At 33.1% G+C, this 19,139-nt stretch overlaps 1 protein-coding gene across 7 annotated transcripts in view; it reads right to left on the bottom strand.

Annotated features, from left to right (window-relative positions):
- Nucleotides 1–19,139, bottom strand: part of TENT4B (terminal nucleotidyltransferase 4B) — a 54,434-nt gene that overhangs the window by 13,315 nt on the left and 21,980 nt on the right. For all 7 annotated transcript variants that reach the window (XM_056812272.1, XM_056812273.1, XM_056812275.1 and 4 more), the window contains 4 exons: nt 15,908–16,031; nt 12,089–12,135; nt 2,972–3,092; nt 1,285–1,392 (listed from right to left, as the gene is read on the bottom strand). In XM_056812272.1, the coding sequence (XP_056668250.1) occupies nt 1,285–1,392; nt 2,972–3,092; nt 12,089–12,135; nt 15,908–16,031 (400 nt within the window). The remainder of the gene's footprint in view (nt 1–1,284; nt 1,393–2,971; nt 3,093–12,088; nt 12,136–15,907; nt 16,032–19,139) is intronic.

Here is a 19,139-nt window from a genome sequence, read left to right as displayed (position 1 = left end):
AGTTTGGATAACTTCAATGACATGAAGTACATAAAACACATCAAGGCTAAGAAGAGGATAATAACAAATTCTTCTCTGAAAAGAACCAAGGAAAATGGGCTCAGGCTATCACAAGAAATTTAACTGAAATACATGAATAATGTCTTATACTTGGGGAATTAAATTTTGGAATAGATTAGTAATATTCAAAAAAAAATATGGAATTTGGTATAAGAAGTCCTAGGTTTCAGTACCACATATGACATTTTATTTTTATTGTGAATGTGGGTAAAAATCAATTTCTCTAACTCAGTGTCTTCAGTAAAATGGGAATAAAGCATCACTTTGTAAATCATAAAAAACGATATATAACAAATGGATACCATCCAAAAGCATCCACCTCCATGAAAGCAAGGGAATAAGCAGAAAAATCCTTTGAGGCCACTTCCAACTCATTTCCCACATCAAGAGGGAATCAATGTTAACAAATTATTAATTTGTCCATTCATTTAACAAGAATTGATTTAAGTACTTACTATTTGCTAAAAGATGAGATATAATGATGTAACAAAAATACAAGAAAAAACAAGAGTCTCTACTCTTGAGGAGCATCTATCTACTTCTCAGGGGAAACTAATTTATACAAAAGTAAATATAAAGTATAAAAATAAATAAATACAAAGTAATTTTAATTGGAAGATGACACTGAAATCTAGGGACAGGGACTATCACAAAAGATATCTATCCTCTAAGACATGACACAATCTAAACCTTCATATAAGCTGAAGATTCCAAGAGGCAGAAATGAGGAGGGAGAACATTCCAAAAAGGATGAATAGCTTATGCAGAAAACCTAGGATTTAAGAGAAGAAATATCTTCTAAGGGGAACAGAGAGTAGGCCTATTTGGAAAGAATGTAGAGAGTGTGAGAAGTAATATGAAATATGTTTGAAAAGATAGAGTGAGAATAGATTGTTACAGGTTTTTATCCTAGAAGTAATAGGGATTCAATGAAGCTTCTTGAGCAGGGGAATGACATGACATTGTGGAACTGTTTAGAGAACTAATTAGAGAAGGGAGATATTGGAGTTTATTATGATCATCTATAAACTTAGGATAGTTTGGCAGCAAGATCCTTATGAGTTAACAGTTTCAGTATTGAACATAAATAGATAACAAAATTACTTTTGGCAAGTACCATAATAGAATATTTTTTTAATTACATTTTTGGCACATCTTCACTATGAAGTACACTAAAATCAAATGCAATTTTCTGAGCTCATATTCCCAAAAATATTCTCTAACCTTGGTAAAATCTTTGATAAGCTGGGCGGCTTTCACTCCATTCTGTACATTAAAGCTGATATCAACTTTTACTTCAGTGAAAGAATCTGTTAGCTTAATAATGGGTACCTAGAGAGACATAAAAGTGTAATTAAGTAGTTGAGCTTGTAGTGATGGAGAAAAACAGAACAATGGAGTTAAAGCTTAGATGACTGTAAACACTGACAAAATTTTTTTGTTAGGTCAATTTATATTATAATTTACAAATTACAGATACTAAATATTCATCCCAAGTAGTCTTTTTCCTCAGTTTATGTTTCAATCTTTTGCCAGTCAATAAGCATTTATCAAATATCCACTATGTGCCAGGCCCTGTGCTAAATAACAAATAATTAGTGCCCAGGAAGTCCACAATCTAAGGGGGGAGCAAGCAAACAAACAAGTATGAACAAATAATACACAGGATAAATAGGAATTAGAGTAGAGAAAGGATTCTTGCAGAACAGAGTATTTAATTCTCATAGTAATTCATGCTTTAAAAACAGAGATTCACAGTAGAAGCTTTTGTGAACTTTCCCATCTTGAGACCATTATGCTTCTAATTCATTGTCAGGTCACTTTATGCACCTACTATGAGCAAGGAGCTTTTTATTTTTCATATTACTGAGATGGTGCCAGTAAGAAAACAAATTGGATGTTTTCAATGCAATCAGAAACTTCATATTGGGGGACAGCTGGGTGGCTCAGTGGATTAAGAGTCAGACCTAGAGATGGGAGGTCCTAGGTTCAAATCTGGCCTCAGATACTTCCCAGCTGTGTGACCCTGGGCAAGTCACTTAACCCCCATTGCCTAGCCCTTACCACTCTTCTGCCTTGGAGCCAATACACAGTATTGATTCCAAGACACAAAGTAAAGGTTAAAAAATAAATAAAAAAAGAAAGAAACTTCATATTGAAGCCATAAGAAACATCTCATTTCTATTACTTGGGAAACAGAATACTATATTAAAACAACTTAAAAGACAACCTAGAGCAAGAGATATATGAAAATGAATGAAAATTTCATTAATGAAAAGTGGAATAAAATGAAACTAATACCTGAGCATTTATTTCCAAATATTCGATAGTTGAAAGATTCCACAGTCCCCCTCTTTTTTGCCCCATCAATTACATGATATTCAGGGCAAAGAAGCTTGACTACAATTGCTTAGTAATTTCTGAACTAAAAGCTCCCTAGGAAGAAAAATTGCAGATGTGTCTGGTTTTCAGAAAACTCGGTTTTCTAAGGGAGATAACTTATTATGTATATTACAAGAGAATTTCATTTGAAGTTTTTTGTTTTGTTTTTTAAAGTATTATCACTTCTGCATTTACAATACAAGATGGTTTTTAAAAAACTTCAGTTAATACACAACATTTTAAAACAAGGTGAGATTATTATTATATATAGTTCATATATACATATGTTTAAACATTAATTTATATACTACCATCTTGAATTGTTTAAATTCAAGAACTTCTCAAAATTCTGGGTCTCAAGATCCCTTTATGTGGATTATAACTACTGACACTTACTGTATTCATTATTAAAACACTTTATTATCACCATGGGAATTGCTGCCGAGAGGCTCTATACTCCGAGAATCAGGGGTACCTCTTGAGTCTCAAGGGGATCCAAAGGAGTCAAGCCAGTGAAGGAGGAACTTACAGTGGCTTTGTCGAGCACTTTCACAGAATCCTCATCGGCAACCTTATGTTTTCGAAGAGCCTCTTCTAGGGTCCATAGGGGTAAATTCTCCCATTTCCCAAATACCACAAGATCAATGTCACTAATATATGAGATAAAATGTTGAAAAAAACTGCTTTAATTCACATTCAAACATTCAGACTACAAATTATCCCAATAAAAATTTAATAGTCCAGGAAAACACAGAAAACTCAAAATTACACACAAAATTAAATCTAGTCAACAACTTCATAAGAACAATTTTTTAAATTACTGGTTTATTTGGGAGGGAATACAAACTAACAAATACTTTTCTCTCAAAAATAATTTTTATAGAAATTGAGACTAAGCTGAAAGGTTTTTTTTAAGAAAATGGCAATAATATTCAGTCTTCAAAAAGCATAGACTCATAAACTCCCTCAAATTAGTTTAACAGTGATCCTCAGAGTAAGTGAGGGTCTTAGATTCTAAACAAGCAAAAATATTGAGTAAAGTCCAATTTTGTAGAACACAGTTGATACTCAAACTGTACATCATCTGTAGTACAGTAGAAGAAAAAAAAATAGAAAAAAGAAGAGCAAACTAGATAAAGGTAATGTTGGAGAATTTGGGGGAGCTAAGCAGCCTGTCTTCTACTCCCACCAAAAAGAGCCTTGTAGTAGCAAGTACTCCTGATTCAGAGCAACAATGCTGACTAAGAACTGAATGTCAACAACCTATGAGTTGTTACGTCCTTGTTTAAGAGACTGCAGAAGAAAAATTAGGGCCTTTGGAAAACCATCTCATCAAAGAAACAGAGTGAGGAAGCTCCTGGAGAACTACACGAGCTTCTTTTTGCTCTTTCCCCAGTGCCTAACAAAGTGCTTTGCACATTTAATAAAGACTTGTAAAACTAAAGTCTGTCATGCTCCCTTGAAGAGTAAAGGTTTTAAGTCAAGGGAGTAAGGAATTCCTCATTCCTAGAAATAGGAGCTGTTGCAATAGATCCCTAACAACACATGAGGTCAATTATCACAAAGAAAATTTAGTTCTACAGTAAAACCAAGAATATTTTATTATAATTCCACTAGCTTTTCAGAAAAATCTATTATCAATTTTGTAAATTCTGTAGAAAGTTATTCACTTTAGCATTTTTTTAGTTGGCATAGTAGTTGCTAAAAATTAATACCATTTGCAATGTTTTAATTCTATTTTAATTCAAAAAATTTCAAATTATCTCATTACGCTTTTGAAAGATAATATTGAAATCACTTTATACTTTAATATAATTTAACTCAATCTGACCAATACTTTTTAAACATCTACTCTGAGCAATAGCCTGGAATATGATCTAAGACATGAGCTAAAAGAATGTGAAATATTTCCTACTCTGCATAAATTTGAGAAACATTTATCATGCACCCTATTAATATGTCACATTTTGCTAAACTATGGGAATAAACTTCAAAGACAAAAGAAAAAACAACACAAGTCTCCTCCCTTAAGGAATTTATATTCTACTGGAGGATCCAACATGAATATAGATAGGGAAACAAAAAATAATTGGGAAGAAAGAAAACATTAAGCAAGACTTCACAGAGAGGTAGAACCTTAGCTAAGTTTCCAAGGAAATGTGAGAAGCGGAGATGAAAAAAAGTGAATTCATAGCATGCATGGAATTATGTAAATACACAAGAAACAGCTAATGTGACTAAAATGCTGACTACATAAAGATGCCACAGAATCAGAAAGATAGTTTGGAGTCATATTTCAAAAGTTTTCTATGCTGGAGAAAAGATTTTGTATGTTATTCAAAAGGTGATAGAAAGCAAAACAGCTCACTATCTTAGAGCAGATAAATGAAAGAAATGATAAGACATAATACTATTATTTTGGCAGCTATTTGGAAGATGGATTAAAGGGGAAGAAGATGGAAACAGGTAGACCAAAAAAGAGATTACAAAAATATAGATGAATGAAGAGGGCCTGAAGCAAGAAGCAGGAAGGGGAAAAGTCAAAAAATGTCATGGAAGTAACATCGACAATACTGAACTGACTAGATGTAGAGGGCCATAGGACAATAAATTTAGGGGTGAAATGGAGCTTAAAGCCAACCGAGTCCTCTTCTTTCATTTTAAGCATGACAAAAAAATTGATGCTCAAAAGAGCTATGTGATTAGCCTGGGGTCACACAACTAGTCAAGTATCAGAGAGGACTACAAGTCCAACATTCTCCTATCCACTATATCCTGGAGATGAAAGAGAAGAAAAATTCAAATGATCCCAAAGTTATGAACCTGAGAAACTGAAGGGATGATAGCATTCTCTCAACACATATAAGGATGTTTGGGGCAGGATAAAGATTTTAGAGAAAAAGTAATTTTCCACTGTGAACATGCTTGAGTTTAAGATTCCTATGGGGCACTCAATTGGAGATGTCAAGTGGGCAAATTGGCAAATTGTTTTTTTTTTACTTCACAAAGGAGGGTTGTATGGCTTACATCCAAAGGAAAAAGGAGCTGAGCTGAATAAAAAGAAAATTATAGTTATGTGGAATGAGTTGAAGGAGTACAACTTGGGCTAAATAAAGAAGGGCTCAAACTGAAGGAAAACTCAATCATCAGGTAATCTTAACTTTTTAAAAAGGAAGTGTAAACCAAAAAGCAAAAACAAATGAGTAAAAGAAATTAAGAAGGTGGTGAGGAGGGCTATTTGTCAAGTTGTTGAAATAAAGACAGGAAAGTTGAATATGGCTATCAAGTTAAGAAGTGAAAAATATATCAAGTTTAACAAGGTGACTGGGACATGAGAAATGAAAATAGCATTATCGATTTATAAAATAAGGCTGAGGATCTCACAGAATTGAAACATCAAGAATTTTACAGTAATTTGCACTGAATAAAATGTTTATAATCCTACCCCAGCCAAGGATGGTATGTTAATACAATGTTAATAGTTCAGGTCAGTCTTTCTGAGAGAGGAAAACATAAAAGGGAGCTTAAAACTCACCTTTTGTAGATTATCATAAGCAACAAAGTGCTTCCAAATAAATACATATATACATGGATGGATGGATGAACAAATTACAAAGACTTTATTTCCAAGATATTTAAGGAAATGATTCAAAATTTATATGAATAAGAGCTATTCCCCAATTGATGAATGGTCAAAAGATATGAATGATCAATTCTCAAAGAAGGAATTTAAACTATTAACAGTCATATGAAAAATGCTCCAAATCACAAATAACTAGAAAATACAAATTAAAGCAATTTTAGAGGTTCCACTCATCAAATTAGCAAAGTTAACAAAAAAAGAAAAATGCCAAATAATGGAGAGGCTATGGCACAGAGGAGAGGAGAGGCACAGTAATGCACTGTTAGAGAGCTGTGAACTGGATTCTAGAAAGCAATAACTATGTCCAAAAAATTATTTAACTGTATATATACCCTTTGATGAAGCAATATCAATAGTAGACCTATGCCTCAAAGAAATAAAAAAGAAAAAGGAACAACAAAAATTTGTAACAGCTTTTTTGTGGTAGCAAATTTGGGTGGTGTCTATCAAGAAGAGAATGGTTGAACAAATTCCAGTACATGAATGTAATGGAATACTATTATACTATAAGAAATGGTTTAAAAAAAAAAGGCAGTTAAAGAGAAAACTGAGAACTGTATACATTGGTACACAGTGAAGCAGAAAAATTTACACAATAGCAAGAACACTATAAAAACAATCTTATAGACCTAAGAACTATGATCAATGCAATGACCAAAGAACCAATGATGAAGCATGTTCCTCATTTCCTGTCAGAGATGAGAGAGCCTCAAGATGTAGAATAAGATATCCATTTTGGACAGGCCAATGCAAGAATTTATTTTTTGTGACTATGCATATCTATTGTTAAGGTTCTGTTTTTCTTTTTTACCAATGTGTAAGGAGTAAAAAGAGATAGGAGAGGGGCAGCTAGATGACTCAGTGGATTGAGAGTCAGGCCTAGAGATGGGAGGTCCTAGGTTCAAATCTGGCCTCAGATACTTCCTAGCTGTGTGACCTTGGGCAAGTCACTTAACCCCCATTTCCTAAGGGGGGAATACACACACACATACATACATACACACACACACACACACACACATATATACATGTACAGAGAGAGAGAGAGAGAGAGAGAGAGAGAGAGAGAGAGAGAGAGAGAGAGAGATGGGAGGAGGTAAAAATTAAAGCATGTCAATTTGAAAACAAGACAGCTAACTGGAGAGTGCTGAGTCCATAATCAGGAAGACTTATCTTCATGAGTTCAAATTCAGCCTTAGAAACTAACTAGTTGAATGACCCTAGGCAAGTCACTTAACCTGGTTTACTTCAGTTTCCTCATCTGTCAAATGAGCTGAAGAGGGAAATAGCAAAACACTCCTATATCTTTGCCCAGAACCCCCCAAATGGGATAATAAATGAACAATAACAATTTTTAAGTTAAAGTTATATAAAACAAAAAAATCACTGTAAACTTATAGCTAAAAATAAATTTAAGGTTCCTCCTAGAACAGGATGCTCTGAGGAAGTAGCAACTCTATTCCAAAGAATATCATGGTAATCCACAGGTTTTTGTCAGATGGAAAATCATTCATTAAGGATAAAAGAAGAGTAGTAGTGTCTGGTAAGTCACCTGCTCCTGAATGCAGAGGCAGCAATTTGCTAACCTGATAAGAGAAAGGTCTGGCATTGTGAAAAGCATAAAAGATAATCTCTTAAGGTTTGTCAAAATAGATGACTATTATTAATTTCTAAGGGTTCACATGTGCACAAATGATACTAAAAGAAACCTTGAAAGTACTGTTAGAACATCTTGCACACCAATCTGAAGACTATAGGAACAAAGGCAAAGTTTTTCAGCAAAAATACCCACTGAAAACAAGGTGTAAAAACTAGGAAAAAATTATCTGGAAAACGAACAGCTAAATAAGATGATGAATGAGAATAGGATATAGATTCTTGGATCTAAGCTTAAAATATAGAATGAGAGTACTGGTCTGTGAGGAAATATACACCAAACTCAGGTAAAGATGGACTTGCTTAGTGTCTTGCAAATTTAATCAAAAATCAAAAGGGCTTTAGATTAAAAATTTGGAGGGGTATGGGAGAGGGAAAGAAGTTCCCTAACCACCAACCTGACAAGAAAGCAAAGGAAAACAAAAAATGATGGAAGAAGATTGTTACTTTGTAACTACTTTTAGAAGAGAGAAGAGAAAGATCAAAGAAGGAATAGGACCTTGTTAATGATGGATAGGGTCATAATTTACAACAATGAGAAGGCAGAGCATCTTATATTCTATCTGCAGATAAGAACAGTCTTTGAACTAGAAAGGAGAAAACTAAAATGGCTAATAGGAAGTTGATATCCCATACAAACAGATAATAAAAGAGCAAAGTACCTAAGTTGTCCTTAATGAATTTAAATCACCTGGTCAAAATGAATAAAATTCTTAGGTATTGGAAAAACTGGTAGGCATGATTTCTGAGCTTCTATCAGTGCTATCTGGAAGATAGTGGAGAACAAGAGGTCCCGTGGCACCAGGTCCAGAAAAGTATCTCAATATTTTTAAAAGGGGGGAAAGCAATCTGTAAAGTATATGGCAGATAAGCTTAACTTTTGATTCCTGGCAAAATTCTACAAAATACTATTAAGGAAACAGTTACAGAGCTCTAAAAAAGGAAGTGGTGATCAGAAAGAACTAGAATTAATTTATCAAAAGCAGAATTTCATAAAATATCTCATATGAAAAATTGAGAGATATGGGTTAGATCAGAGGTATCAAATACATACAACAATCCAGAGTGGACCAGAACCAGATTAAAATGTAATTAGGAAATATTTAACCAAAAAAAACCCAAAATACAACAGAAGATTGTTAATATTAACATGTGGTTTTCTAAGTCAGTATGTGGCCCACATAGGGATCCTTATACTTAATTTAGAAGCCCTGTTTCTATTTGAGTTTGACACCACTGGGCCAGAGGACAGTAAAATTAGCCACTCAACCAGCTGTGAATCCAAGTACAGTTGTTAATGGCTTAATGTCAATAGGGAAGGAAGTCTCCACTGCTCCAAGGATCTGTTCTTGGCCTTATGCCATTGAGCACTTTTACCAGTAGCTTGCGTAAGGGCAAAAAATGACATGCTTATCAAATGTATATATGACACTGTGAGGGAGAGCTAAAATAACACAGTAGGAAAGTCAAGATGAAAAAATTATCTTGACAGCTTAGAAATTGGACCGAATCTGGTAAAATGAAACTTAATGAGGATGAATTGTCTTACATTTAGGTCAAAAAATCAACTTTACAAGAACAATATTGGGGAAGAATGTTCAAATAGCAGTTGGAAAACTGTCTGGAAGTTGTGATGGAATGAAAGTTCAATATTAATCAGAAATAAGATAAGGCAGTCAAAAAAAGCTAATGGGATCTTAGGCTGTATTAAGAGGTATTCTTTCTAGGCATCTAAAGGAAGGCAATCAGAATGGTGAAAGGCTTTGAGGCCATGATATTTGAATGAAATGGGAATGTTCAGTCTAGAGAAGATTCAGAGGAAATATAACAACTTCCTTTAAGTATCTGAAGAACTCTCTTGTTGAAGAGGAATTCTCTTCAGCCCCACAGGACAAAATGAGTAGCAATGGGCAGAAGTTATAGAAAATCAAATTTTAGTTTGATATCAGAAAAAAACCTCTAAGAATTATTATATGAAAGTGGATTGACTCCAAAGGCAGCAGTTTGCATTTCATTAGAGGGTCTTTAACGACACACTAGGTGATCACTCATTTGTTATGTTGCAGTAAGTCTCTTTTTCAAGTACAGATTTGACTAGTTAGCTGCTGAGGTTAATCATTAAATCAGTAAACATTTATTAAGCATATATAAGATACTGTGATAAGTGCTAAGGATACAAAGAAAGGCAAAAGACACTCTATTCTCAAGGAGCTCAGAGGCTAATGAAGGAGATAACATGTAAATAACTAAGTACAAAAAGCTATATACAGAATAGAAAGTAAAATCAACATAAAGTATTAGAATTAAGAGGGATTGAGAAAGGCTTCCTGTAGATGGTGGGATTTTAACCAATAGAAGCCAGAAGAAAAGGAGGGATGACATTCTATGAGAAACAACCAGAGAAAATGCCTGGAATTGGGAGATATAGTATCTTGTACAAGGAACAGTAAAGAGGCCAATATTATTGGGTCAAAAAACATGTGGGGAAAGGGGGTGTAAGGCATAGGAAGACTGGAAAGGTAGGGGGAAGGATAGGTCATGGAAGTCTTTGAAAGCCAAATCGGGGGCAGCTAGGTGGCTCCAGGCCTGGAGATAGGAAATCCTGGATTCAAATCTGACCTCAGACACTTCCTAGCTGTGCGACCCAGGGCAAGTCCCTTCCCCCCCACTCCTTTGCCTAACCCTTACTGCTCCTCTGCCTTGGAACCAATATATAGAATAATTCCAAGACAGAAGGTAAGTGTTAAAAAAAAATGAAGTCAAACAAAAGATTTTATATTTGATCCTGGAAGTGATAGGGAACAACTAGAGGTTATTAAAGGGAGAGAGGGCAGATGTCTGTGTCATAGTTGGACTTGAATTTAAGGAAAATCACTGACACTTGAAAGAAGGATGAACTAAGGAGAGGTAAGTGGCAGGCAGACCCACCAGAAATCTATTGCAATAATCCAGGTACAAGGAGATGAGGGCCTAAAGCAGGATGGTAGCAGTGTTAGAGAAGGGAGAATATTCAAGCAATGCTACAGGAGCAGTTAGATTACCAGGCCTGGGGTTGGGATGCCCTGAGATCAAATCTGGTCCCAGATACTTCTAATATGTGGGACCCTGGGCAAATCACTTAACCCCATTTGCCTAGACCATGTCCTTCTACTGGAAACAGAATGGATATGAGAGAGGAGAAAGAGTAAATATTCAATGACAACTATGTTTTGAGACTAGAGGACTCGAGGATGTTAGTGTCCTCCACCATAATTGGAAAGTTTGCAAGGAGGAGGGCTTAAGATGAAAGATAACCAATTAAAATTTGGCTATGTTAAGTTTAAATGTCTACAGGACATTCAGTCTGAGATATCTAACAAGTAACCTTGAAATTCTTTGATTTTACCACCTGGGACTATAGTCTCCCAGTAGTAAAGTAACCCCTACGGTTACAAAGAGGTCCAAGACATAGGAAAAAAGCTGATATATTCAAAAGAAACTTTTTGTTATAACAAAAAAAAATTTTTTTTAAGTGAGTATTCATTAATTATGAAATGGAAAAATTATAGCACATGAAGATGAGAGATTATCTTTGTGTCACTAAAAACTAATATAAAAGATTCAGAGAGACCACAGAAGATTTGTATAAACTAATACAGAGTGAAATGTGCAGAATCAGGACAACTTACATGATGAGCTCAATAGTGCTAAAGGAAAGAAAAGCACTCAATAGTGCTAAAGGAAAGAAAAGCACTCAATAGTGCTAAAGGAAAACAACTTTTAAAGACTTCAGAAATTCTGATCAATGTAACCAATCATGACTCGGAACACTGATGATATAAGGTAGGCTTCCCACCTCTTAGCAGAGAAGCAGAATGACCCATAGATTTTCAGACATGGCCAATAAGTTGATATTTTTTGATTTACTATACTTCTATGTTGCAATAGAATATTTCTACTTAAGAGAACACAGGAATTAGTAAGTAGTGTCATTAAAAAGAACCAATAAACATTTTAAAAACACAAAAAAGAAAAAGTTCAGAAGAGGACACAAAGAAGGCAACTTTATTGTTGCCTTGTTAAATTCAATACACTTTTTTTTAAGAAGGCAACATAAGTTTTACATATTCACAAAGAATTCTTTTATTCATTGTATATAGAAATGTTTGTTACTTGTTGAATTTTTCATGTTTATAACAAAAAAAAATTCTAAGATTATAGTATATACGTGTATGTATATATATATATATATTTGGGAGTCATCTTTAAAAAATTTACTCTGATATATAAAAATTTGTACAGAGAAAAAAGAATACTACAACCACTTATAAAATATTTTATATTGTAAAACAGCTAACATATACAAACCTGGTAGGTAAATATAATCCAGTTTTAAAACTTCCAAATATCTGGACCTGAAAAATAGAAGCAAATTATTAATTGTAAAGTATTGATTGGAAACCTACTGAAACTGATGTAAAATGATGATTTTACCACTCACTAGTACTTTTCAGTAGTGTACAGTAGAGTACAAGGTACTTTAAATACTATAACTAGCTATATTTTATCGCATATAATTTAAGTTGTCAGAAGAAATTAATAAATATTAATTAGGAAGGTAGCATAGTACATTGAAAAGAATAATCACTGTAGAACCAGAAGATATGGATTCAAATCCCATCTCTGATTCTTACTACCTGTACAATATTAGGCAAATCACAAACATACTGGATCTGAGCCTCTTCACTTATAATAGTACCTATATTACTTACTCACAGGATTGTGGAAAGGATGAAATTATTTATATAAAGGTCTTTGCAAACCTTAAAGCACTACACAAATATCAATTATTATTATTATAAATATTAGATAAAATAAGAGTTAACTGAGTCATCAGAATATTTCATAAATCCTGTTAATGACATTTAACTTTTTCAAATGACTGCTTATGATCCAGGGAAATTGGATTTAGTATGTAAACATTTTATTCATAAGGTCTGAACAGAAAAGTTTAAAAGGATGATATATTAAAATACTTATAGTCTTTTCAAAGAGTTCCTTTTTCGGAGGCAGCTGGGTGGCTCAGCGGATTGAGAGCCAAGCCGAGAAATGGGAGGTCCTGGGTTCTAATTTGGCCTCAGACACTTCCTAGCTGTGTGACCCTGGGCAAGTCACTTGACCCCCATTGCCTAGTCCTTACCACTCTTCTGCCTTAGAACCAATATACAGTATTGATTCTAAGATGGAAGGTAAGGGTTTAAAAAAAAGGAGGGGGGGGGGTTCCTTTTTTTCCTTCTAAAAATCAAGTAGTTACTACTCTGGCATTAAATTAACTTTTTCAGATTCTTTTTGCTTATTATCCTTCATCACAAAGGAACAGTCTAATAATGGTGATGAGAATAGGAAAGAAGTCCTCAGAAAATTACTGACATTTTAAAAAACATCAATAAACTTATTTTTAAATTAATTAAATAAGATAGAGTAATTAAAAATAGTAAACATTAATTTCATTCCAGCAGAGACGTGTGATAAAACATTTTATATTATAATTAAATTATTATTATATTCTTGCCAACTTGGCTACTTGTGTATGTACCCAATTCTTAGCCACATAGCTTACAGTTACTATTACAGTTAAAACCTGTGCAACTAAAACCTCATCTGGAGCTTTCAGCTTCAACAAGAGCTGTCCTGAGTTCAGAAGAGCATCAGAAGATAAATACACTAAAGTATATGAATACTAGCTGCCATCTGTTTTTAAAAATGTACTTTCTTATTTCCTCAATGAAATGTCTTCTGCTAAATTATTAAAAGGTGTCAAAATTAAATAACCTTCCACAAGAGAAATGAACACTACACATCTGCTAAATAATTCTCACAACTTTAAATTGTTCCCTTATGAGAATGTCTAGATTATATAAATTAAAATATAATATAACTCTGACTTTTTAAATTATATTAATCTCCCCATTATCAGAATGGTTGGGCATAAGATATTTTAGTTACCTGAATACTCTCATTAATAGAGATTTATCATACAGAAATGATAATTTTTAAAAGAACCAGACTATAACATAATGCATAACATTAAAAGCAATTTATGGTGGCAGAAAGATCCCAGAACCAGAAGTCAAGAGCTTGGAATTCTAAGACTAGCTCTGTCATTAATTCTGTTACCTTACAAAAATTTACTCTGTTTATCTGTAAAATATTTGGGGGAAAAAAAAAGGGCAGATTGAACTAGATGAGGGAAGAGGAAAGGAAAAACCATTTATGTAGCACCTACTCTATGCCAGGCACTATGCTAAGCATTTTTCACAAATATTATTTTATTTGATCCTCACAATATAGGTTCTGGAAGATAGATGCTGTTGTTATTCTCATTTTACATTTGAAGAAACACAAATCAGGGTCACACAGCTAATAAGTGTCTGAGATAAAATTTGAACTCAAGGTCTTGTGACTCCAAGCCCATTGTTCTGTCCACTGTGATACCACTGGTAGGATATAGAACTAGAATGGACCTTGGAGACTCTCTTATCCATATCTCTCTCTTTATGGTAGCTTTTCTGAGGTCAGAGATAGAATTTGAATCAATATATCCTTTGACCTGACAGTCCACTATTACTTCTACTGTATCATGTCAACTCCTGCTACAAGTTCCATTCCATTTCCATTAGGAGACTAGTCTCCTAATAATCTTTTATGATTTAGGAATATAGGATTTTACATCAACTGTATATCATGGTCATCCTTATAAAGAGTAAACAAAAAAACTCCAGAATGTTAAGATTAGGATTTGATAGAATGCTGGAAAAAAGATTTGATAGAATGCTAGAAAACAGACATTGTATAATTAGAGAAATTTTCAAATTGGTCAGCAAGGTAATATAATAAAATAGCCAAATATTTTTAAATAAGGATATTTATTTTATTTTATATATTTTTATATTTTTTATTCTTATATACTAAGTTTTATTGTTTATATAGTCTGAGAAAAAGTTCCTATAGTTTTTCATTTGTTTTTTTAGAATGGGGTATTATAGATGGGGTATTGGAATTTGGGAATTAAGGATGTGGGATTGGTGTTACAAAAGGGTAAGGGTAAAAGGAACAATAAATTAGGAGAGATTTATGAGAAAGAACAGTATATTCAAAAGAAAAACTGTTGGAGTAGAAACCCAGAAGAAAGGGGCAGCTGGATAACTCAGTGGATTGAGAGCCAGGCCTAGAGACGGGAGTTCCTAGGTTCAAATCTGGCCTCAGACACTTCCCAGCTGTGTGGCCCTGGGCAAGTCACTTAACCCCCATTGCCTAGCCCTTACCACTCTTCTGCCTTGGAGCCAATATACAGTATTGATTCCAAGACAGAAGGTAAGGGTTTTAAAAAAAAAGAAAGAAAGAAACCCAGAAGAAAAATAACTGCTTGATCACATGGGTCGATGGGGATATATGATTGGGGATATAATGATCTAAATGATCACCCTAGTGCAAACATCAATAATATGGAATAATTAGGTTTTGATCAAGGACACATGTAAAACCCAGTGGAGTTGCGTGTCGGCTATGGGAGGGGGCGAAGAAAGAACATGATTCTTGTAACCAAAGAAAAATATTCTAAATTGACTAATTAAATAAAATTTTCAAAATAAGGGGGTAAGGAAAAAAAAAACACGGTCATCAAGTAAATTATTCCTTCACATGCACTTAATTATGGAATATAATTTTGAAAATGTATCCCATCTTATGAAAAAGAAAACATTTTTAGTAATAAAAAATATCAAGTAGTAAAAAAGGTTGAAATCTAGGAGAGAAGAAAACAGTTATCTTTGTTTTTTTTTTAAAGGAAGAATTAGAACTATTTTCCTATATACTCAAGGAATGTTTTAAATTCCAAAATGAATTTCCAGTATAAATTGCTATTTTTTCATTGTGCATGCGTAATCAGAATTATTGAAATAATTTAATAAAGCAGCTGTAATAAGAAATTATATCCAAGTATGAAATGCTTTTTTCTATTATATTAATGACTTATTAAATATAGTTTTCCTCTGGGAAGTTACTGTTTAACGGCTTAAAGTTTTAAAAAAAGTTATAAAAAATTCTCTCAATTCAATGAAAATAATCTTAAAATTCAAATTCTAGAGACTAGGAAATTGATAAACAGAATTCTAGGTTATTACTTACATCAGCACTGGGCCAAAGCTCCTTAATAACATTTTCTATCCTATTCACCACTTCCATTCGCATTTTCTCTTCTTCAGGTCTAGGAGACATGTACTCATAAAAATCACTGATTTCTTCATGAAGACTGAGGAAAAAAGAAGGAAAATTAACAGGGTTATCTTACCAAAGGATTACTATTTTAAGTGAATGTTTATATTCAATCTAAGAAAATAATTTTGCTGCCAACAAATGCTAATAAAAATTTTTATCTTAATTTTAATACCCAAACAATGCAGAAGATAGGAATTACGAAACTAAAATAAAATTTGTCAAAATGAAAATTTTGTTTCTTTAAATTATTACCAAGATGTCTTAATGGCAATATATCATCAAGAGCAAATAATAAGTGTCACACATATATACTTATATACATACCTATATGTAGTAGTATGTACTGTATTTTAGGTTCCGTGAGGGCAAGGAATAATGCCTTACTATTCATCTTTGTACATTCTCTATTGACAAGATAATGTCTTAGACATAAGAGATTCTCAATAAATTCTTTGAAGGAATAGATGAATAAATGGACAGACTAGAGTAGTAGTAGCGTGAACTGAAAGGAAGAGAGATTAGAAAAGAAGAACATAAAGAGTTTATTGGCTAATGATATGACAGGAGAATGAAGCGATAAGGATAACTCTTAGGTTCTGAGCCTGGGTAACTGAGAATGATCACATAATAGCATTAAGAAAAAATGGCAAAATTAGATGAGAAATATGGAGCAAAAAAAAGAGGTTGTCAAAAATTATTCCAATACTGCATCAATTAGAGGGAAAAGATAAGATAAAAATAAGGGAGATTGAACAAAGGTCTCTTTTTTAGGAAAAGATTAGACATATTTCACTCCTACGACATATTATCCTCTCTAAATATACGATTAAGTCTGTTTTCTTTCCTTTATTTACATAGAGGAAGGAGGGTGAAAAGAAGAACTTAGTGAGAAAACTGAAAGAAAATACAACCAAAAAAAGGCAAGAAAACATAATATAAAATGGAGATATAGGACAGCACAGGAAAATACAATGGAGTTCACCTTAGCCTGCTCCAGTGATTAACTCACCCATTTATACTGACCATTAAAACATTAGATTTCTCATAAGAGTATAAATGACCAAGTATAAGAGTATCTTAGCATTTCTAGAAAATATCAAATAGATCTGGGTAGCCTTTTAAAGACACAATAATGCAATATTTCTATACACCCACTAGGACTCACCATTGTGACCTAGGTACAAAAATGTGTATTTTATTATTATTAAACATTAATAATATCTATAGAGTGGAACAGCTAGGAAGCACAGTGCACAGAGCCCCAGGCCTGGAGTCAGGAGAACTGGATTCAAATTTGACCTAAGACACTTCCTAGCTATGACCCTGGGCAAGTCACTTAACTCCAATTGCCTGGCCCTTACTACTCTTCAATCTTAAAATCAATATGTAGAAAATAAGGTGTTTTTTTTTTTAAATAATGATGACATTCTGAGCAATAAACATTTTAGCTGTGTTGTTCTCTATATTGGCCAGCTTGGCTGAAGAAAATGGTAATATTTAGTCTAGAGAACAGACTATCATCTGTAGTATAAAATCATAATTAATGTCTTCCAATTTCTGAATTATCTTTTTTATAGAAGAGAATAAATTTATCCCAAGGATGATCTCAAGAACTGAAGTAATGTATAGAAGTTATAAGAAGGCAAATTTTAGTTCAATAATCGGAAGTAGTTCCTAACAGAGCTGTCTAAATATGAAATCGGAACTCCCTGGCACTATAGATATTCTAATAAAGGATATATGTGTTGGAAATATAATATGTAGATAGAAATGATGTGGTAGGTCTGAGTTGAATCAGATGACTTCTCAGGCCTCTGCTAACTGTCAAGATTAATACTATTTTTTTCCCTTTCCAAGGGTTGTTTTCTTTAAGGAAATTGAAATTTTATCACAAGGTAACTTTCTATCTCAATCAAATGAATGAGTATATACTAAGGGTATATGAAGCACCAGCATTAAGTATATTTCACAAGCAGATATTATGATCTTACTGGAAAACTAAGAGTAACCAAAGAATGTTCATAGTAAACTTATCTTTGATTAGCTAAAGAAGAATTGGAAATATGTGAAATTATTTAATTGCTTAAGGGACCTTATTTTTCTATGACTTATTTGGATTTTAAGGACCTAAAATGATAAGTAAACAAGTATCTGAGCAGTTTACTCACTCAAATTTTTGACTAATTCTTTAGTAATTTGTTCTAAGTTACATAAAAGTAACCAAAATATAGTATCTTTATGTTAGTATATTTTTTCAGATTGTGCAGAAAAACATATGCTTCCCTTTTGATAGCTAAATAAGGCAGAAGCGGTTGGACATGGGATAAAGGATACCTGAAAAATATAATGAATAGACAAAATAAAATTATAAAAAATAGAAAACAAATGAACTTGGTGGGAAACTACATTTAAAAATTGGTAAAAAATAGGAAGATTAATGAAGAAAGGGAGATTTATCAACAAAGAGACACTTGTACGAAAAAATCAGAAAGTCACTGAGCCATATATAATGTTTTCCTACTTTTGTACAATCTGGAGATGCATGATTTCATATAAGTTGCCCACACAAAACAATAAACCAAAGAGTAAAGATAAAATTACAAATACAGCAGTACTTCAGAAATAAGAGCAGCCATTTCATAAGGTTGGGCATATCTTGTAAATGGAGGATAGCAATCCCCCAAATAAATTACTATAGCTACCTCTGTGGTTAAAAAAAAAACAGGCATGCAAAAAGATAATGCAAAGATCCTCTTAGTAGGGCTACAAAGATTTTCAAAAGATAAACTTGAAAGCATATAACATCTGTCCTTCAATTAGGGGAATCAATGATTAAAATGCTCTCTACAAGAATGTAAAATGCTCAATCACAATTCAGTAACCTGAAGAATACTACTACATTCAGAGGAACTGATTGGCAACAGTGAAAAAACAGTTCCACCTAAATGGAAGTTTTAATAACACATCATTGGAAAATTCTGTCACTAATGATTTCAATTGTTTTATTTAATACATAAATATCATGTGTTTCTATTCATACAAGCACACATACATATATGCACCTAGGCATAGGTATACTATCTAGACACCACCACCAAAAAAAAAAATGAATTCACTTGGATGATCAATATAAGTGAATCCA

Source organism: Monodelphis domestica, chromosome 1 (genome assembly GCF_027887165.1).
Source record: "Monodelphis domestica isolate mMonDom1 chromosome 1, mMonDom1.pri, whole genome shotgun sequence".
In the NCBI taxonomy this organism is placed as follows: Eukaryota; Metazoa; Chordata; class Mammalia; order Didelphimorphia; family Didelphidae; genus Monodelphis; species Monodelphis domestica.
The sequence above is the reverse complement of the archived record's forward strand: the minus strand, read 5'-3'. Positions and strand labels throughout refer to the sequence as shown.